The sequence below is a fragment of the Urocitellus parryii genome, chromosome 3, assembly GCF_045843805.1.
Source record: "Urocitellus parryii isolate mUroPar1 chromosome 3, mUroPar1.hap1, whole genome shotgun sequence".
In the NCBI taxonomy this organism is placed as follows: domain Eukaryota; kingdom Metazoa; phylum Chordata; class Mammalia; order Rodentia; family Sciuridae; genus Urocitellus; species Urocitellus parryii.
The window spans coordinates 157,139,971-157,162,568 of record NC_135533.1 but is presented as its reverse complement, the minus strand read 5'-3'; the positions used below and the strand labels follow the sequence as shown (position 1 = coordinate 157,162,568).

General features: G+C 46.4%; 1 protein-coding gene across 1 annotated transcript in view; it reads left to right on the top strand.

Moving 5' to 3' along the window:
- Gnb1l (G protein subunit beta 1 like) overlaps window positions 1–22,598 on the top strand; it is a 67,722-nt gene that overhangs the window by 28,993 nt on the left and 16,131 nt on the right. Inside the window, exons 2-5 of the mRNA XM_026401759.1 lie at window positions 6,447–6,584; window positions 7,057–7,182; window positions 14,957–15,119; window positions 18,852–18,950. Coding sequence (XP_026257544.1) covers window positions 6,457–6,584; window positions 7,057–7,182; window positions 14,957–15,119; window positions 18,852–18,950 — 516 coding nt within the window. The 5' untranslated portion in view covers window positions 6,447–6,456. The remainder of the gene's footprint in view (window positions 1–6,446; window positions 6,585–7,056; window positions 7,183–14,956; window positions 15,120–18,851; window positions 18,951–22,598) is intronic.

Here is a 22,598-nt window from a genome sequence, read left to right as displayed (position 1 = left end):
TCCATTTACCTGCAAATGCCATGATTTTATTCCCTTTTATTGCTGAGTAATATTCCATTGTATATATATGCCACATTTTTTTATCCATTCATCTACTTAAGGGCATCTAGGTTGGTTCCACATTTAGCTATTGTGAATTGTTGCTATAAACACTTATGTGGCTGTGTCCCTGTAATTTGCTGTTTTTAAGTCCTTTGAGTATAGACCAAGGAGAGGGATAGCTGGGTCAAATGGTGGTTCCATTCCTAATTTTCCAAGAAATCTCCATACTGCTTTCCATATTGGCTGCACCAATTTGCAGTCCCACCAGCAATGTAGGAGTGTATCTTTTTCCCCTACATCCTCTATAACATTTATTGTTGTTTCTCTTCACAATAGCTGCCAATCTGACTGGAGTGAGATGATATCTTACAGTAGTTTTGATTTGCTAGAGATGATGAACATTTTTCATATATTTATTGATTGATTGTATATTCTCTTCTGAGAAGTAACATGTATTCTGAATCAGTGAGTACATTCTGAACATGAGTTCTTTAAAAGATAATATGTATTGTGAATATGTTCTCCCTGTTTATAGCCTCTTTTTAAAACTTTCTTAATGTCTCTTGATGAGAATTGTGATTTTGAACTTCATCCTTGTAAGACTGGAGTTCTTTTCAGTTCTATGTAGTATTCTAATGTATGTATTTACCAAACTAATCCTATTCTGCAGTTGATAGCCACTTTGATTGTTTCTAGTTTTTGGTACTATGCACAATAATGCTGTGAACATTGATATACAAGTCTATTTGTGCACATCTCAAAATTTCTTTACGGTATATTTAAGAGTAGGGATACTCAGTCACAAAGTATACAAGATAGTACCAGATTGTTTTCTAAAATGATTGTTTCAATTTATGCTCCTTTCAGCATGATAGAAGAGTTACAGTTGTTCTGCATCTTTTTCAGCACTTGACAGGCTGTTTGATATTTTGTTAATGGGCCAGGAGTATAATTATATCACATTGTGGTTATGACCAGCATTTTCAAGATTATTAGTTTAAACATCCTTTCGTATGTTTACTGGACATTTATGTTGCATATGCAGTATCTATTCAAGTCTATTGCTTGTTTTTCTTGGATTTGCTTCCCCTGCTCCTCTGCCTCCCCAATTCTGGTGTTTGCTCTTTTATTGCCTTGATCTGTGTATTCTGAATGTGTCTAATAGGAACTTGTCTATATCCCTGTCCCCTAGGATGCTGCTATACATTTTAAAGCTACTGAAAAGTTGCAAATGTGGTGTCAATTGCCTGTACACACTTAACCTATATTCACCAATTGTTAGCATTTTGCAACATTTGCTATACTTCTGTGCCTATATATAATTATCTCCCTGTGTTCATAGGTCTCACATCTGTGGATTCAACCATTTGTACAGACATTTTCCTTGTTATCCTCCAAATAACATAGCGACCATACATATAGCATTTACATTATATTGGGCATTATAAACATCTACAAATGATTTAAAGTATATAGGAGAATGCACATAGATTCCACACAAATACTATTACCATTTTATATAAGAAACTTATGCATTTTTAGATTTTGGTATCCACATTGTGGGGCCAAGGGATGTCCTGGAACCAATCTCCCATAGATACTGAGGGACAACTGTATTCATATGTAGATGAATACAGATTAAGAGATATTTTTTCTGGGCTGGGGTTGTGGCTCAGTGGCAAAGGGCTTGCCTCACACATGTGAGGGACTCGGTTTGATCCTTAGCACCACATAAAAATAAATAAACAAAAATAAATTTTAAAAAGAGATTTTTTTCTGAAACATTTTGAAAATAAATTGCTGATATGATAACTATTCACACCTAAATCCTTTAGCATACATCTAGGAATAAGGACATTCTTCTATATGAAATATCAGTGCTGTTTTCCTTCTCAAGAAAATAATTCTACATGATCTGCAGTTCATATTCAGATTATCCCAAATGTCCCCAAAATTCCTTTATAGTCCTCACTTTTTTGATCCAGGATCAAATTTAATATCCAGGATCTAAGATTCATATGTTGCATTTGGTTGTGCTGTCTCTCCCTTTTGATTTTTTTGTTTGTTTGTTTTCCTTGATCTTGACCTTTTTCATGAGTCTAAGCTAGCTGTCTTGTCCAGTGTCTCCTATCTCAATGTATTTGATTATTTCCTCATGGCCAGGTTCAGGTTGAACATTGTTAGCACAGATATGCAAGGCTGGTGCCTGATTTCTTACTGCATCATGTGAAGAGATGTGATGCCTGTTGTTTACTATTGGCAATGCCACCTCCTATCAGTTGGTGAAGGTGGTGACAGCCAGATATCTCCATTGTAAATATACATTTTCTTTTTGTGATTAGATAATCTGGAGAGTAACACCTTGGCATGATGCAAATCTGTTTCCCAGCAACCTTTTACTAGATTGGATCCTATTCAAATCTGTGGTGATTTTTAGTCTTGCTTTCTACTTGTAGCCACAGTTCCCTATTTTTATTTCCTTGAAACTTGAAACATTCTTACTTTATATACCCAAGTGCTTTGCTCTGTGGACCTAGTTCTGCCTCCTGTTGTTTCTGATGGCTCTCACTCATGGTGCCATGTGTGCTTTGTTTGTTTTTATGATTTCTGACCATAAGACTTTATCTGTGATTTCACTGACACCTGGGTAGAAGGTGGAGTCTCTCTGAGAAGTCTCTCTGAAGTTTTGGAGAGCTTCCAAGGTGATGTGAGTTGGGGGTGAAACCTTCAGGCCAGCATCTTTCTTGCACTATGGATAATGCAGGTTTAGTTCTGGTTTAGTTTAAGCATGAACTGAGCATATAGCCTTGTTAAGTTCCCATCTTTATTGGGTTTCTCCTAAGAGACTAGCCACCTTGAGAGGGCCCTAAGCTTTGTCTTTTGTCACCTCAGAGGCCATCAGAACCCAAATCCCAGGTTACCCTAAGCAGATGCCCTTAGAAAAGGTGCCAGCTGCAGGCTTTGCAGACCTCAGTAGGTTGCTATGTCTGTCCAAAGTATAAAGGTGGGGTGCAGCCTGGCCCCAGCCACCCACTATTGGGGTCCCCTCTCCATGGAAATAACCCTGAGGCCTTCTGTGCTGCTGCTGCTGTGGTGTCCCAGCAGGATACTATCATGCCATGGCCAAGGGCCTGTGGGACTTTCAGGGTGTCTGTAGTACCTTAAGAAAGGCTGTCAGAGTTATACAGATTGTATCAGATTCTTTCCTTTTAATTTTTTGAAAGAATCTGTCTGGCTATGATATTTTAAAAAGCAGGCAGAACCAAAGTTGTACTCTGGATCAAATTTCCTATTCCTTTGCCCTGTGGGAAGAAAAGACAGGGATAGAGCTGGGCATTGCATAGCACCTCGTGGCTGGTGCTACATACAAGCTGTATGCAGGGGCTGCGGCCTCCGCCCCAGGAGGCCTTGTGCCAGGGGAGATAGGATAATGGGATTATTCTCAATTAGATTAATAAGGAATAATTAGATGTCATAAATCAAGTAATCATAGGATATTGTCATGGGAAAAATATGTAGGTAGAATTAATTAGTTTTCAAATAAAGCGTTTATTTTAATTGCTTGAAATGATGGAGCCCTTAATTGCCGATGCATCATTTTGGACTGAGCATTTCGGCTGTTGTAACAACGTGACGGGTTTGTTCCCTGAAGTTCTGGGGAAACAATAGAGGAGAACTTGATTTCATCACCTCACAATGAGTCTTCTGCTGTGAGGTTCTGGAAACTCCCACCAGGCCGCAGGCAGGTGGCAAGTGTGGGCCGGGCTTCAGCTGACACTGCCCAAGGCCATTATGCTGCGTGTGTGCGTGTGTGTGTGTGTGTGTGTGTGTGTGTGTGTGTGTGTTCTTATACATGTGTGAAATGTGTTTGCCTGTGAGCATGAATGGGCATGTGTTTGAGTTGTGAATATGTTTTTGGGTGAATGAGTATCTGCATGAGTGTGTGCATATCAGTAATGTACAAGTGCATACATGTATGCATCTGTAGGTTTGTGAGTGTGCATATGTGAGTCTAAGCATATATATATATATGAATTTAAGACTTTAATCATGTGCATGTATGCATTTGTGAATGTGAGTGTATGTGTGTGCCTGTATATGTCTTATTCATGAATTATGCACATGTGTATATGTGTCCTGTGTATATGTATGTGTGTGCACACATGACTACAGTGCTGTGCTGCACATGGGAGCCTGGGCAGAGATGGCCTGTCAGAACCTGCTGCCTGGTGGGAGGGATGCCTATCCTGACTTGGTGCTTTTCTATAGGTTGAATTGCTTTAGCCAGGGCAGCGTTCTTGGGCCCCTTTGGAACTGGGACCCACAGCCTTGGATCTGTCAGGACATCCATTTCTCAGGGCCCAATAGCTGCCACTCTGAAATGTCTTCCAGGCCATCCTGCTGGTAGCATCCCTTTCAGCATTTGGGCCCTGTCATGGGCCAAAGCAGGAGCATGGGTCCTAAGAGCAATGTGGGGTTGGGTCTCTCTCTTCCTGCAGGAAACCATCTTCCATTTGGGAAGAGTTAGTTGACTTTTAGCCAAAAGTGAGAGGGGCTATTTGACTGAAACTCTTTCTCAGCAACCTCATTCTCTTTGAAAGCCCTTGAGAGAAACAGGGTTTGGTTGGTGTTGGACTGCCACCTGAGGTCCAGAAAAGGCAGACCCTCACTCTGGTGTCAGAGTCTGTTCCTGACTTTGTGGGTTCTAGCCCTAGCCTCTTAAGCCTAGCAGTCCTCCCTGCACAGGCTATGGTTATCTTTTGAGATCTTTGCTCTGGCCCTTGCCTACTTTCTATGCTCTGAGAAACTTGAAAACTACTCCTTGCTTCTTTTGTAGAAAGAGAGAGATGAGGGCCTGGAGTAGCTTTGCGGAGCAGCTCTAGCAGGTAGGCTGCAGGGCTTGGTGGTGGAGGCATAGCTGAAAGAAGTTGCTCTATGTGGGCTGCCCATTCAAGAAGTCCGCTCCTCTCCTTTCTCCGTACCTACTCATGTGCTGTATGTGACCTCAACCTGTGGCCCCCCTCTTCCTTTCACATCCCATTCTGGCCTCCCAGCCAAAGCTTGGTTTTAGAGGAATTCTTTCTTTTTTGCTCCCATTTTCTTTGCCTGCTGGTCCTTCTGATGGCTATGGTGGCTTCCCCAGCAGAGCAGGCCTATTTCTCCCTGCTATGTGCTGCCTGCATGTGGGTGGATTTGGGACTGTTCCAAAGACCAGGGGAAAAGGCCCCCAAGGCACACTGCTTCAGCCCTCCAGCTATCTACTTTGCCTTTTACCTCTGCACCCTCCACTTAGCACTGACACATGTGCCCTTGGCCTTTGGGACAAGTCACCTCTGGCTCTGGGTCACCTCTGCTTCTCAAGAGCAACCACCTGTGGGACTGAGGTGGCATGGAAGGCTCTGCAGGGTTAAATGAGTGGGGTGGGCTCTAAAAGAACATTGGAAGCCTCTCCTTTGCAGGGTGGATCTTAGCAGGTCTTAAACGCAGACTCTGTGATTGAGGAAGTGGCTACCTATCTGTGACAACAGCCCCATGGGGAGCAGCCAGACGACTTTGCTCTGGCCTCTGTCCATATACTGCAGCACTGGCTACTGTGCTCCTTGGTGATGGCATGCAGACTTTTGAGCACTCAAGCCTGAGCCCAAGGGCCTTGGGTAGCACAACCAAACTATTTCCTGCCTCAGTTTTCCAAAAGTAAAGGAGTGCTTCTTACTCATAGGGTTTTTGTAATAATTAGAAATTTGTGAAAATATAGCCCAGGACCCAGTGAGGCTATTTGCTGTAGAGGTGAGGAGGGCACCTCTCCTTCAGCCCCACGGGGACCCTATGTGGCACCTTGCCGAAACTGGATTTTACAAAGAAGTGCACAGATAGACCTAGGAGAAGGTTCAGGAGTCTTTTTTTTTTTTTTCAATGTTGGGGATAGAACCCAGGGTCTTACATTTGCTATGCAAGTGCTCTACCGCTGAGCTATACCCCCAGCCCCAAGAAAAGGATCTTTACCACTGGCAGTGGAAAGGAATTCTTGGAGACAGTATGGGGCTCTATATAGGACCCTGAAGGCCAGAGTAGCCAGGGGTAGGTGCAAGTGCCCTATATTTGTCCAGGAAGGGTTCAGGTTGGGACCTTGTTGGGTACAGAAGCTGATAGGCAGGATAGGGATAGGATATCCAGGGAGGGTTCCCAGATTCCAGAAGGAGCAACCAGAAGAGGTTGGCAGTTGAGGAAAGGATGGGCCTCTTAACTCTGGCATGGACCTCTGTGGCCCATGCAGGGGGATTTGGGGAAACAGGAAGTCTTCCTCCTCCCAAAATGGCCAGGAACACTGAGCAGGGCAGTGTCCCAAACACCTCTGCCCAGACTCCCTGAGTTCTGTCACTCACATGTCTTCCTTTGGTCTACAGGTGACTACACATGGCAGCCCCCCTTGCACCACAACCACCAGATCCCCAGTTTGTCCTCCGAGGTACACAGTCAGCAGTGAATGCTGTCCATTTCTTTGGAGGAACCCAGGCTCAGGGGTGCCCTCTCCTCTTTTCAGGGTGAGTAGCAGGTACCCCATCCTGAGTCCAGGAGTAAAGTCAAGTGGTCATAGGCTAGCATGGAGTCAATTACTTGTTTGAGTACTGGCAGAGGGCTTCAACCACCTGTCACCTATGCTCATTGCACTTTTAGAGACTATTTGATATGTGTCCTTTTGGGAAGCTAAGAGGAACAGGGATACACAGCTTTTTAGTATAGACCATCTAGTTTACATTTTTATGGCATGGCCCTCACTCTGCTCCAGAGTAGCACACACCACCCAAGTTCCCAGGCAAAAGCTCCCAATGCCCTCTCAGTTTTACCCTGTGTTCACAGTTAGAGCTGTCAGCTATTATACTTAAATTCTTGATCTGCTGGAATGCCTGTATCCGTCAGCTGTGTGTGGTGTCCAGGTTGGTCCCAGAGTGAGCTCAAAGTGTCCACCTGACTCTAGCACCTATCCCTGACCTATGCTTGGCTCTTCTCTAACAGGTCTCAGAGTGGCTTGGTACACATCTGGAGCCTGCAGACACGGAGAACAGTTGCCACCCTGGATGGCCATGGGGGCCAGAGTGTGACCTGGCTGCAGACACTGCCCCAGGGGCCACAGCTCCTCAGGTAGGTCACGGTAGCAGTGAGTAAGTTTCCAATGGAATCCCATCAGGCCCTCCAGCAAGAAGCAAGAGCTCCTTAACAGAGGCCCTTGTGGTTCTCACTTAGCTGCTAGGGAAGAAAGGGGGTGACCTGAAGGATTCTGGGAGCAGTAGCCAGCTTGACCAGCATGTAGGGGAGCAAGGGCAGCCATTTGTCCTTGGGAAAGCATGTAGATCTGACTTTTACAGCCCCATCATCCTCACTGGGGCTCTTCATTGCTCTGAGATGGGTCTGGGAGGTGATATACAGGAGATCAGAAGGCTGGAGCTGGTGACATTGAGGTGGCTGCTGCCAGCCTGGGTGTGAGAAGGTAAAGAAGGCCAGGCTTCGTGGAGGGCATCAGATTGTGACTTGGAGTTAGGCAGAGTTGACAGCACCACGTGTTTAGGGGAAGGGAGGGAATGAAGCATATGTTTGGAGACTAAGAGCCAGTAAGGAAATAAGTAAATATAGCAGGTCAAAGACTGGGTGCTGAGACTCTTGGACCTGGAGCCCTGGCCTTGTGTCCTTTCACTGAGTTATACTAGCCCATCTGACTGTCACAGTGTGGTTTGTTTTAGTGTACTTCTGAAGTAGGTGCTTTGATGGGGCTAATTTCCTGCCCATAGGCCTTATAGCATTTCCTGTGGTTTTTGCCCATTCAGTCTCCTTTTTCCAAAGTCCTGAGCCCATGTGTTATAGACTGTATATGTGTTTTTGTGCATGTTTTGTCTCCTACAAATTACTTGGGCATCATTTATAGGCTGCATCATAGCTGGAAAGGACCATAGAAGTTGCCCATCTCCATTGAGATGCTCACTGACCCAGCCTCTTATTAACTCAAGGGTGGATTCTGGTATCCTTGGTCTGTCCCCAGGCAATGTGTTTAGAGTGGGCTGGTTGCTGGTTATCCAACCCTCTTAACTGTGATGCTATCTGGACAGGTAACTACTTAGAAGAACCTGATAAATGTTTAAGGATGGTTCTTCCTGCAGCCTGGTGCCAGCCTGTGGCTTCAGAGCAGGATCTGTTATTCCTAGTGGAAGAGACCACATGTGAAGAGGCCACAGAGAGCCTGGCCAGTGAACAGCATGAGGGAGTATGAGGGATTTGGGGATGGGCAAACTCAGGGACCTCAAGTAAGAGGCATCTCTTGGTAGTTGACTAGGGCTGCATTTTGGCATTGCCACTGCAGCATTGTGGAGATGGTGGAATCAGGGACACTAGGTGGGCCAGAAAGGAGCAGGAAAGGGCAGATGGATGAGTAAGAGGCTTCCCACAGGGAGAGGAAAGGACAGGGCATCATAGGGACAGGGAGAGTGTGCAGGGCACCAATAAGAAGTTCTCTTTCAGGGCTACCTGTCTGCCATAGCAGACTGTTTGTCTTCAATCACAGGAATATCTTCCCCTAAGCAGTTCAACTGTTGTCAGCCCAGGAATGCACCAAGTGAAATATTCACCTTCTTGAGCAGCCTCTGGCCCCACATGGGCCTGCTGCCACCTTCTGAGACTTGGTACCCATCACGTCCAGGGCATTCATGAGCCATTACCTTCATGGCCTAGAACTCCAGAAGGACAGACTTACTTTCCTGTTCTAGACTTGATGCCCAGGACTCTTGGGTGCTGTGGAGTCTAGTTCCCAGAGTACAAGTCCTCTGACAGTCTGCAGAGGACTTTTGTGCCTGACTCATCCTGTATCACCACCCCAAAATGGCTGGCAGATGGCCGAGGGACCACAGTTGTTCAAGAGGGTGATGGCTCTGACTTTTGTGCTTGTAGAGTCCTTGTTAAAGGAGCTTAACTCCTTTCTGGCTAAGCTGCCCCAGCTCTCCTCACTTTCATGTAGAAAACTCTGTGTGGTTTTAGTCTTTCCTTGATTTTCAAAGTAGACCTTATTTCCATATACTCCTCTAAGCCACTTGCACGAAGAGTGATCATTTGTAAATGTTCTCCCTGAGTTTTCAGCTGAGAGATAGACCCTTGAGGGCCTTCTGCTCCTCCTGGGCCCAGATGCCTGGGTGGCCTTCACAATCCTTTGGGCTGGGACCATGGAAGGCACACTCAAAGGGCAAGCTTAAAGCAAGTGTTTGATGGTGCCTCTTATCCCAGCTAGAATGGTGCTTCAGCAGACCCTCTCCTCTCCAGGTAGGGCCCCTCTCTGAGTAGGGCTCCTCTCCAGGCAGGTGAGGCCATGGGTCAGGAAGCCTGCAGGTGGCGACTACAGGTGTGGAATGCCCAGGTGCATTTGCATTGCACTAGAGACTACAGCCCGCAGAGGCTGGCTATACTTGGACTGTAATCAGCTGTGTTTGGAAGCCAAGTCTCTCCAAGTGGTCCTTGAAGGGGGCTATGAGCTTTCATGTTTGGGGGAGGCTCCACCTGTACCTGTACCATGATAGCCACCTCAGCAGGAAGTTTCTTTTACCTTTTTTATGGTGAAATGTAACATACTTAGAGAAAAGTGAAAGAATGAGTGTACAGACTATTGCGTCATCACAGAAGCACCTGAGTAACCACTTCCTGGTCAAGAAGTGGGTGCTGCCAGCCCTGCAGCCCCACTCCCCCAACCCTACCTGCCACCCTTAAAAATGTTTCCTGCCCTCCCCAATGACATAGGGAGACCCAATGCCTTATTCTTGCTTTACCTTCTTAATATATGTCTCAAAAAAAGTATAGATTAGTTTTTTCTGTTTTTTTTTTTTTTTTACTTAAAAAGGAACAACAGCTTCCTCTGTGTCTGATTTCTGTCACTTGTCCTAATCTCTGCAAGGTCCACCATGGTACATATAGCTACAATTAGTTGTGAAAAAGTTTTTTAGTAGGGAGAGGAGCATACTGGAGATTGAACTCGGGGCACTCAACCCTTGAGCCATATCCCCAGCCTTATTTTATTTACAGATAGGGTCTTACTGAGTTGCTTAGCACTTTGCCATTGCTGAGGTTGGCTTTGAACTCACAATCCTCCTGCCTCAGCCTCCTGAGCTGCTGGAATTATAGGCGTGCATCACTGCACCCAGTTTCAATTAGTTGTGTTGTGGCTGTTTTTTTTGTTTGTTTGTTTTTAATGGTATCTATTAGATGCATCTTCCTGTTTCACTTACTATGCTCCTGTAGGTGAAGATCTAGGTTGCCCACTTGGGACTGTTATGAATGAAACTGCCAGGACAACTCCTATCTGAGTCTCTTGGTGCCCAGATGAAAACATGTCTATGGGTTGAAACCTGCACCTAGAGCTGGGATGTCTGGGCCACAGTGCATACACACATTGGACTTGTCAGCAGATGCTCATCTGTACCCCTGCAGCAAGATCACCTCCCTCCTCTGTTCCCCCTCAGGACAAGGGTATTTCTGAGTATAATTTGAATTGAGTTTTCTAATCACAGTGGACCTCATTCTTGTATTTATCAGCCATTGGGATAAACTCTTTTTTAAAAAAAAAACATTTATTCTTTAGTTATAGGTGGACACAATACCTCCATTTAGTTCTTTCTTTTTTTCTGTGGTACTGAGCATTGAACCCAGTGCCCCACACATGCCAGGTGAGCACTTTTCCTCTAAGCCACAACCCTAGCCCATTGGGATAAACTCTTAAACACCTCTTTGATCTCTTGCCTGTTCTGCCAAATTGACTGACTGCCTTTTTCTTAGTGACATAGAGAGTTCTTTTTTAGAATTTTTATATCAAAAATTCTTTCTCTAACATGATGGCTCACATTTTTTTACTCACTTAATGGTGTCTTCAGTGAACCAAAGTTCTCATTTTAATGGAGTCACGTTTGCCAGGCTTTCCCCTCCTGGTCTGTGCTTCTGGTTCTTGTGGTGGAATCCTGCACTAAGTACATGGAGGCTCCTCCCTTTCTCCCAGGACATCACAGTTCCTTTTTAGATCCACCATTTCTCTGGAATTCTTTGCTGATGTGCTCTGTGTCCCCATTGTTCCTTCCTTCATTCCCCTCCAGATTCAACCATGTTGGTCTCTGAGGTCACAGACAGGAAAGGGGGGTGCCAGGTTGGGAAAAAAGGTGGTCAGGTTGGGAGGCCAACCGTATCACCCAAACAAGCTCACAAGTTGGGCATGTCAGTAAATATCAGGAAGATAATAGGAGCTGGAGTTTTCCCTGTGCAGAGAAGAGAGTTATAAACATGAAAAGGGGAAAAGGTGACATGGAGGTGGCATTTGTGAGTGCTTAGGTTGAGGTCCTTTGAGGATTAGGTCGGTGTAACATCAGAATTCTTCCCTATAGAATTCTAACCAGACAAGGGGAAATGGTGGCTTTGTGGTAGACAGCCCTAGTGGGGACCATCTTGACCCAGTGGACAGGATTGCTATCCCCAGCAGTGGGCAGATTGTATCATGTGCCTCTTGGTTAGATGGCTGAGGCAGATGCAGCATTGTTTTCATGCTCATGGTCTGTCTCCCCAAACATGACTTGGGACTTGGGACTAGGCAGTGTCACCCTAGGAAACAAAGGTGTGCCAGGGTCATGATGGATGGGAAAAGGAGGGATTATGGCAGGGTGTAGGAGGCATATGAGGACTGGCAGCCAGTGTAGTGTGCATCCATGTGGGGCTTTACAGATAGCACTAAGACATTGGAAAAGTGCACATCTAGGGACTACCTCTGGATGGCTGTATGTTGATAATGAGGTGGTGTCCTTGTTTGAAGAGGAGCACAGGGAGAGAATGGGCACATATGGAACAGATGAGGGCTGGAGAAGGGCCGAGCTGGGACAAGTAATCACTAAGCAGGAGGCCTTCATGCTCTTTTCACAATTCTCTTCTGAGTACAAAACTGATGTAAGAAGTTACAATCATGTTTTTGCATCTGTAGAAAATTGGTCCCAGGATCCCCTGGAGATAGCAAAATCTGTGGATGTTCAAGTCCCTTTTATAAAATGGTGTAGTATTTGCATATAACCTATGCACTTCCTCCTGTATACTTCAAATCATCTCTATAATAATGTTAGTGCTATACAAATAGTTATTATGATGTATTGTTTGGGGAATAATGACTAGAAAAAAGTCTGTTCATGGTCAGTACAGAAACAAATTTTTTTGGACATCATTTCTGATCTGCAGTTAGTTGAATCTGCAGATTCAGACTCCTGGATACAGAGAAACAACTGTACCTGAAAAATAGATCAGTCCTTTGCTCACTGCTTGGTACACACTGGTCTACCCACTACCCTCAGGTGTTGAGCACACTGCTTAGCTGTCTTCTCCATTTTAGGCTCTGATCCTTCCTTGTGTCAAGGACACCTTCCTATTATCCTTATTGTCATAGGTTTATGCTGGGCCGTACCATCCAGCAGAGACTCATGAAAGCCATGTGAGTATTAGTTCTCCTAATGTCCGGGCACATTTAAACTTCAACCTAGCAGGTTTTACAGAAACCAAATAAAGATTAGGATTGAGTTGCTCTGGGTCAGCACAGGAAGATTATCCTCCACAGTGCCAGGTTCTCTGAAGCATGGACACCTCACACAATATGGTTCACATAGAGAATGTTGGTAACATGTAGACATTCAGTCCAGCTTTGTTCAATTTATTCAATTTCCATTGATGTCTTCTTGTACAGCATGGTTCACTGAGTTTTCCTGGGTCTTTAGTCCCCTATGGACCGAGATTGTTTCTCTGTACCTTATTTTTAATGACCTTTGCTCAGGTGTTTGCAGAATGCCCCTCTGGTTTCCTCAGGATTAGATGAGGGTCATGGTTTTGAGAGGAAACCCACAAACTCAAATGCCCTTTTTGTCATGAAGGCATCCCATAACTCATTGTAGGTGAAGATGACCTTGATCACTTAGGTCAGGAGGTATCTGCTATGGCCTACTGTCAATATCCAACAGGTGAGTATCCTTAATTCAGAAATCAAAGGCCAAAGTGCTCTGAAGTCTGAAACTTTTTGAGTGTCATGTCAGCTCTCAAGATGTTCAGGATTTTGGAGCATTCAAGTTTCATATTTCCAGATTAAGAATGCCAAACCAGTGAAGTCTTTGCATATGTTTCCAAAATCTGAAATACTTATGGTCCCAAGAATTTTGAATAAGAGATCCTCATCCTGTATTGCTCCCTTGGTTCCTGAGAAGCAGATCACTATATCTTGTCCACACTCAGGTGAGGAGAATTATGTTCTACCTCTAGAAGGGAAAAGGTCCAAAAACATGCGGGCCTTTGTTTAAACCAGCATAGTTAAGAAATATTTAGGGGAAGACACTTTGAGCTTATACAAATGCCTTGTGTCTCTTTAAGATTTCACCCAATAAAGTTAGCATCCATCAGTGGATTCTGCCTGTAGTGGCTATTACTGGGGTATTCTCATAGGGGGCTTTTTATTTGGGAGGGGTACCAGGGATTGAGCTCAGGGGTGCTCTACCTCTGAGCTATGTCCCCAGCTTTCCCCACCCTTTTTAGAAAAGTCTTCCCTAAGTTGCTGAGTCTGGCTTTGAATTTGTGATCCTTCTGCTTCAGTCTCCTGAGTCTCTGGGTTTACAGGTGTGTGCCACCATGCCTGGATCTTATGGGTACCATTTATTTCTATCATTCCTCCTCATTTTCCTTTTGGTAGAATTCTACAGTAATTGAAACTATGGAACATATAAGGAAGGTTTGTTCCTACTTCCATATTTATTTATATGTTTGCTCATAAGGGGCTCATGGAGATTTACTTCATTATTTAGGTTAAAATCTAATATTAATATTTATCACTCAGATTGTTACAGCTTCCTTTTTATGTGCCCCTATCCTTTATTTTTTAAAAGTATTTCCTGGGGCTGGGGTTGTCCTCTGCACCACATAAATAAATAAAATAAAGGCATTGTGTCCAACTACAACTTAAAAAAAAAAAAAAAGTATTTCTTTACTTGATGCTGGAACTCATCTTGGTTTTTTCCCTTACCCCAGCCCTAGAATCAGATATTTCTCCAGAAACCTGGATCCTGTAATTGGAGAACAGGATAAACTGAACCTGGGCTATTGAGTGGGCTCATTACTTCTAGGTCTCTCAGTGGGAAGTGCTAGGACATCTAAGGACATGCCACCCACACTAGCATACATATCCACATTTATCTCCAGGTCTGTCTGCACATGTATGTAACTACACACACATTCATGTTGAGCTCTTGACTTTGATACAGCCCCACAGGTCTATCAGGTCTCCCTGCTTCTTTATAATGACTCTCTGTGAAAGGCAAACAAGGCTTCGGCCATCCACTACTTATTCAAATATTTGTTGCACTCTGATGGACCTGGATTCAGAACTGTTTCCCACTCACTATGAGAAACCAAGTTACCACCTAGACCATTGTATCTCTACAGGGTTATCTTTAACTTTACAGTTGGAACACTTCTCCAGACTCCTTTAGTTGGCTTCTATCTGCCTTCTCTCCCCTGAGTTGTTATCCAGTTTGTCATAGTGCACAGTCCTTCCTGGGGCTCCTGATATCCTGCTGGGTTGGCTGGTTGTTTTTAATGTACATACATTGAAGTTTATTCTGTGTATGGGGGTCTAGAGGTTTAGCAGTGCATGGTCATGAACACCCCTTCCCCAGGATCACACAGAGCAGCTGTGTGCCCTGACATTGGGTGCCTTGGATACAGACTCAGGTGTGAATACTTGGATATCTGACACTCATAACAGCTGCTATCTCTGGAAACATGTTTACCTTTGGCCTTGGGGGACCAAAGGCTCATTGCTGGTCCAAGTGGGTGTGCCTGTGTTCACTGGGTGTCTCACAGCATCTTCCTCATGATTTGCCAGTCAGGGCCGGGATCTGCAGCTGTGCCTATGGGACCTGGCAGAGGGCAGGAACACCATCATGGACTCTGTGCACCTGGAAAGTGTGGGCTTCTGCAGGAGCTCCATCCTGGCTGAGGGGCAGTTGCACTGGATGCTTGCTGTGCCAGGGAAGGACAGTGATGAGGTAATGACTCTTTAGGCTCCTTGTTCCATGAGGCTCTGGCTCTGGGCTTCTCTTAACAAATATACTCATCCTCCATACCTGGTAAGGGGGCACACTGCTGCCTGAAAGACTCTGTGGAGCTGATGGCTGCAAGTCTAGGGACTAACAACTTCACTGTAGTTCCAGTGACCTCAAGCTAGTGCATGGCTGGCTCCACCTAGTTCTGGTCACCTGTGAAGTGGTCTTGGACTCATACCTGCCCTCTGGCCTACTTGAGTCCCCTTACCCTTATCCTTTACTGCAACCAGGGGGATCTTCTTGAGTCATCCTCCCAGGGCACTTAAGAATCAGAAAGGAGCCCAGAGAGAGGGACCTGTATCTCAGAGGCCTTGTTACCCAGTAGCCTTGTTACTTTGTTACCCATGGAGAAGAGTGGCTTAGAATGGCTAAATATTCAGGCCCAAGGCCCCTAGGGGCAGTTGCGGGAGAAACCACTCACATCCTCAGGGATCTTAGACTAAAGTAGAAGGAATGCTGGAAAAGGTGGTGGACAAGAGACCAAGGCCCTGGTGAAGTCAGAAGTAGGGCATTAGAGCAGCAATCATAATTGCAGGGCTACAGGTAAATAGGAAGATGGGGTTCATTGGGAGCAGAGGGGTCATGGTCAGATTGTTCTTAGGCCAGAGTGACCAGAGGCATTGGTTATGTGGGAATGATCAGCTGAATAGTGGTATTCAAGCCCCCAGGATCAGAGAAAGCAGAGTTCACCAAGGGAAGGGGTGCCCATGACATGAGGAGGGGCCGAGAGCAAGAAGCCAGGGTGGAGGGTAGTATAAAGGAGGAAGGTAGGGCTATAGGCCCAGCTTCCCGGGGAGATGAAGGGAAAGTGGAGATCATTTGGCCTGGTAAGTGTGCAGCACAATTGCTCCAGGGCCCAGAGGGTAAGTGAGGAAAAGAAGGGGACTTTTGTCTATCACCCTGTCTTCCTGTGGGCCTGTGAGCCTTTAGGGCCTATAGTGCTGGGCAGGGCGGCTCCTGCTGGTGCTGGCAGATCAAGTCCCATGTAGTCAGTTAGACTTGGCCCTCACCCAAGAAAATTCATTTTGTCTTCAAGTAGATCCAGTTCATAAATAATGAGATAGCAACAGGCATTTATTTGTTCATGATTGCATTTAAATTACCAATTAGGAGCTACATACACTTTTCTTGCCAATTTGCCAAAAACCTGTTAAAAGTTTTATTAATGTGAGAAGGAGGGGCATGCTTCCCCCTGGACAGTGGAAACAGTCAGTGCCAGCTCCTTCTGAGCCACACACTCACATAATGCCATCCTGATGTGTGTGAGAGCTCTTTTTCAGAGTGGTACTGTTGGCCATCCTATGTGTCCATCTCAGCCACCCCTAAGCCACTGGCCAGCACAAAGTCAGCCTGCCATCTTTCTCCCTGGACGCTATATATCCCTGTACGGTTTTAACCAGCTTTCTGGCTCCTGGTTCTCCCAGTGCAGGTGGTATTTTTCAGGAGCAACGGTCTGGGGACCATGCACATCCTGGGAAAATGGTTTGTTTTCCACATTCCCACCTGGAATCTGCCTGGACTAGCCCCTTGAAAAGTATTGCTGGCCTGTGCCCAGACAATTCCTGGGGAGCGTGCTCCTGCCCTGCTTGGCCATCTGGGTGGCCACACTTGCCCCAACTCAACATTTTTCCTTCTGAAAACAAAAGTTGCAGTTGGGTGCCAGATGGAAAGTTCTTGGTTTCTGTAGGAGGCTTTGAACACAGGGCAGGAACTCCTCCTTCAACCCCACAGAGGCCTGGGCTGGGGTACTCAGACGAGGTAGATGTAGGCCTGCTTTATATGCTCAGGCCCTGAGCTCTCTGCTCTCTTGCACACAAGTAGTGGGTTATGGTACCACCACTCCTCCATCGTCTCTCCCACAGTGTTCAGCTCAGGCTCTCAGGACTGCCTTAATTTTCACCTTCTCCTTTCCCCTTGACAGAGAATAGACTTGCTATATGACTCATACCTTCCCTCTGGCCTACTTGAGTCCCCTTACCCTTACCCTTTACTGCAACCAGAGGGGTCTTCTTGAGCCTGCAGATGGGAACAGATCCTCCTTTAACAACATATGGATGTGGGCTGTGCAAATTTCTGCCTCCTTCAGCACCCCCCACCTGGTACATGCGTGTTTTGTGGCAGCTGCTCCTTCCCACTATACTTGGGTTGCAGTTCTAGCCCTTGCCTACTGGCTGTTCTCTACAAGCCACACCCTGTACCTATAGCTCCTCACACAGTGACTGGCTGATTCTGCAAAAAAAAAAAAAAAGCTGAGGCTGAGCCACTATGGGGACCTTGATGAGAGCACCCTGCCCAGAGAGCACCACAGCTCAGCCTGCCATTGGTGGATGCATTGGCAGAACTCTAGCCGAAGACCCAGGCTGCTCAGTACTCTTCCCTGCCCAGAGACTACCCTGGACATGGCCCCACCCCAGCACATTCATGGTAGAACTAGAATTCAGACTTAGGGACCCAGGCCCCTTGTCCTGGATGGGTTGGTGAAAGCAGCACAGCTCTCACTTGCATGGGCACTGAACCTTCAGACATTGTCCTCCAACCCAGCCTGGGAGGCTGAATCAGTAGGTATAAGTTCTGTCCAGTTGACACCCCAACCTCTCTGGACCTTATATTCCTCATGTGCAAACCAGAAGATACTTGTGTTGGCTGGCCTTTGTTTCCAGGGTGGCTGAATATCAGTGTGATTGCTACTTTATTGATAGAGATACACTCTCACTAGTACCTAGGGAAGTTCAGGGCCAGCAGAGACCCCCTAATTTGCAGAGTGATGGCAGAAGGCACAGGTAGGCCTGACTTGCTAAAGAACTACTTGACAACAAACACAAGGCAGGAGGAACATTTGGCCAGCCCTGCGCTACATTGTGTCTTGAGGGAACCCCCTACTCCTCTGAGTTCAGAGGAGTGCTGCCCTGTCCCCCTGAGGAAGCTCAAATATGCAGGGACACAGGACAACTAGTGACCTGATTCTGGCCATTGATGCTCCAGAGCCCAAGTCTTATTGTGGCTTTGGCTGTCCTCTAGGGAGAGAGTTGGGTAGGGCCTATCCTGTCTGGTCAGATAGGCAGTCCACTCAGGTTGACAGGCCAGCACATGAGACTGGACTATATTGGCCACAAGGTATGTCTCCAAACCCAGTTTTAGGAGGGCCTGGCATCTGCGCAGGCTGGTACAGGGGGACTAGAAAGCCAGGATCCAAATGGACTTTCCCTAGGCACTGCACATCATGCTTGTTTTGTAGGCTGCTGGTGGGTCCCAGGTCCTATGCAAGTCATTGTACTACTTGATGTGTCTGAGTTGGTTTTAAGTGTTTTTTGTATAAAACCTATGCCAAGAAAGGAAGACAAACAGGAAGGAGAATGGCCAAGGTAAGTCAGGGCCAAATGAGTTAGGTCTGTTCTGCCTAGATGGCAGAATCAGGAGAGCCAGAGGCAGCCATCAGTCGGTGATGGGCTGGTCACTCAGGAATGATGCAAGCATTTGTTTCACAATAGCCCTGGCAGCACCCAAGCCCACGAGCCTGTGCAGCCTAATTAGGAGACTCAGCTTCCAGGTCCCCATGGGGAGGGGGGCAGACAGAAACTCGCAGCAGCTTTGGTTAATCGCCTTAAAAGTCTCTTGTTTGTATAGCACAAACTCAACTTGGCATTGGCCCAAATCAACTTGTTTTTTTACTGTCAGGTTCAGATTCTGGAGATGCCATCCAAGACGTCAGTGTGCACCCTGAAGCCGGAGGCAGATGCCAAGCCAGGCATGCCCATGTGCCTGAGGCTGTGGCAGGTAAGGCAAATGTTCACCAGCCACGCCCTGCTGCCACACCCGCCAGACTGTGAGTCATGCCCCATTCAGGATTTGATTTGTTGTCAAACCAATTGGACAGTATCCCCTTCAGAGAACATGTGTACCTGCTACCACAGCCCCAGTGTCCCTGGCCAGACCTGTGCTCCTACCCTTACACCCCCACACTCCCAGTTGCTGCTGATTCTAATTCCAAAGGGCTCCTGCAAATTTCTCAGAGAGCCCTGGCTTTGGTGCTTATCCTCTGCAGGCCCAGTTGGGCTCACCCTTCAGGGTAACCTCCTGCTGGTGATGGTAAGGAGGGGACAGAAGTGTCAGCTGCCACTCAATGGGGATTCAAGCCCTTCTCCTTGGCACCTTGGTCCCAGGCTTTGCTGAGGCCAAAAGAGAAAATACTGACTAACTTTGGCAACCCCTCATGGCCCTCATTATGCTTGGAATTAATTCTTGTGCTTCTCTTAGAGGTAGGAGTGGGCTTCTTAACACTTTGACTGCAGCCCCCTGGGAATTTCTGACCCACAGCCATTTCTTCTCAGTTTAATTTTCTAGTTAGAGTTAGGAGGCCTCTCCTGATGTTGTTAGCAAAAACTGGGGCCCTAGTTTTCAGTGGGGCCTGGGATGGGTCCTCCCCCAGGCAGCCCTTCTGGAGATGAAGCCTCTTTCCTAGTGATCCGCCCAGGTCATTACTGGCCCAGTGTTTCCCCTCCTGGGGTCACTGGTGTCTACAGTAGCAGAGTAGATGTGTTCATTCTAATGTGTTCATTTGCAAAGAACCCCAGAAACTTCTTTGACATTGCAGAACCCATGGTGGGCAGATTATTGAGCAACACCTATCTCAGGAACAATTGATAAACCTCAGGTCATCTTCCTAGTCTGGGTGCTAAGAACAACCCTGTCCATGGTCAGGGAGAAGCAATTCCTGCCTTGTGCCTGCTGCTTCTTTGAACTCAGAAATTTCTAAGTGTTAGATGAGATGGGCCTCTGTAGTTTGGAAGTATCTAATTACCACACAGGAACCACTGGGGTAGGCACTCCCAGAGACCCTGTCCCAGGTATTTCTGTCCACCCACCTAAGCAGAAAGATTGCTGGCCTATCTTGCATCTGGTGCCATCTGCAGTTTCTTGACTGAGAAGGTCAAAGTTGGAATTCAAGATTTTCAAAAAGCTGATCCTGGGTGTTCCCTCTGCTGCTAGAGCCTCTTGGAGAGAAGCCCCTAGGGAATTTGAGGATGTGGGGGCTTCTGAGAGGCTTATAAGTCTCATGAAATGATGAAGTAAAGGGCCTCATGCTGTCACAATTGCAACCATGCCCTAGGTATTAAATAGAGCCTAGGTCATTGCACTTAATGTGTCCACACAGGGTTCCTTTGTAGGCTCATTGGTACTTTCCTGGAAGGACAAACACCCCCTCACTCCACACACACACCCCTAAATGCCACAGGCAGTGACCATGATGCTCGTAGGACCTGGGGGGCAGGTCACCTGCAGCTGTACTTCTATTCCACTCCCTGAGAAATGTGGGTCATTGCACAATCATCCAAAAATTCCAACAGAAAAATATGTGTAGAAAGGGATGTACAAACTTGTTAAGGTAATTAATATAGTTGACAGAAGGACAAATCACGGTTTTGCTGGTGATATGGATCCAACATTAAGTATTCAGCTGAAAAAAGTAACTTGGAATGTTCCTCTTTTTCTACCCAAACCTAAAGATCTGGGTTATAAACTTATTAACCTTAGTGTGGCAGAGTGACTAGACTGGATATTTTTTTCCTGAAACATTGAGGTCTATTATTTTGTTTCTCAAAGCAACTGACCTACATTGTTTATTACTGCATAAAAGGTCAGGATCCAAATCAGGCTGGAGGCAGTATCATTGGCACCAACCTCAGAGCAAGGACTTCCCAATTCCCTACTCTCTGGCCCACTCCAGCTGGACCCACCTGAGTTGGGAAACAGAGAGTTGGGGGCTCCCCATGGGACTCTGGCCTGCTATAATCCCTAGGCCACATAGGGACAGGACTACAGAATGAATTCTTAGCTCCAGATCTTAGTTGGGGGTGAGGGGAGGAGCCAGAGATAAGTAGATCAGAAGACTACAGCCTCTTATCCCTGAAAGGGCCCAGCAGCACCAAGAGTGTGGCCACCAGGGGTTCCCCTACCATGATAGCCTATCTGATCCATGGTGTCTGATACTGGGAGGCTGTAGAAACCTGGGGCATAGCAGAGAGCTAGATGGCCAGGTGCTGGACTAGTAGTAGTGGCTGGGAGGGACCAAAACTATAGGGCAACTCTCTCCAGACCAGGCTGGTTCTTAATTTGTCATGGAACCATGACAGGTGGATTATCATACCTAGCCTCTGAATTAAGTTGTGCTTAGCCCTCAGGAGCCACAGCCTTTACTCAGAGACTGGCCAGAACCAATGTCAGCGATAAAGATAAACCCTTGGACCAGTTTCAGCTCATAAGACACAGAAGGAGAGTATCCTATGAAGGAGGGAGAGTGGGAGGCTTGGCTAAGACTCTAAAATTGGGAGTAGATACCACCATAAAGCACTACCCTAGGGGAGTAGATCCAAGTGACCCTATGCAAGTTCTTTAGAATGGCTTCTGGGGCAGTATACATTACCTCAGCTGTTAGCAGGGTGTGTGTTCTTGGTTGGATGCAGAGTTCCAGGCTTCTCCCACCTGGTCCTGACACTGACCTAGATACATACAAAGCTGTTGGCCCAGGGAAGCACATCTGGTAAAGGCTTGATGGCCTACACAGACTTGTAGTACAGAGAGTGTTTCTACTTTGGCACACTCTATGTCCATATCTGCGAGAGGAATGACATGAGTCTGCACAAATCATTTCCAAGCAAGTGATCTGAAAAGCACCAGTATGAAACTCTTCCCTGTGATGAAACTACAGGAACAGCACAGCAGCACCTCTAGGGCTTCTGTCCAGTGGAGACAGGGCCAGCACATGGGGATCTGTGCATCCAGAGACCCTAGGCAGACCTGCCTCTCAGGATTGAGCTGAAGGGCACAGGGTGGGCTTGGCAGGGGAGTAGGACGTGACTCTAGATGATGCCTAAAGGGAATTGCTCAGGAAGACACAGAGCTGCCAGTACCTCCTTCTAGAATCCTCCTTTCTCCCTGTTTTTTGTTTGTTTGTTTGTGTGTGTGTGTGTGTGTGTGTGTGTGTGTGTGTGTGTGTTTGAATTACCATCAGGATGCAGTCTGTATACAAGCCATTTCTGGGGACATATGGAGGTTGCCTCTAGACTAGCTCTGGCCTTGGCAGGTTCGCCATATCTACGTACAAGCCTGGGGTGATTTTGCCCTTCCTGTTCCTGCTACAGCCCTGCAGCCATCCCTCCAGTGGCCCCAGGCCTAGCTTCTCCAGTTCCCATAAAACATATCCGCAGCCTTAGCTTCTCACCCCCAGCTTTTTTTTTTCTTTGAGATAGTCTTGCTCTATTGCCCACACTGATCTTGAACTCCTAGACTCAAAAGTTATCCTCCTACCTAAAGCTCTGAAGTAGTTGTGACTACAGCATGCTCCACTGTGCCTGTCTCTTATGATACTAATGAGAGCTATGGTCTTTGTAATGTTTGAGGGTGTAGTGTCCACTCCAGTAACCC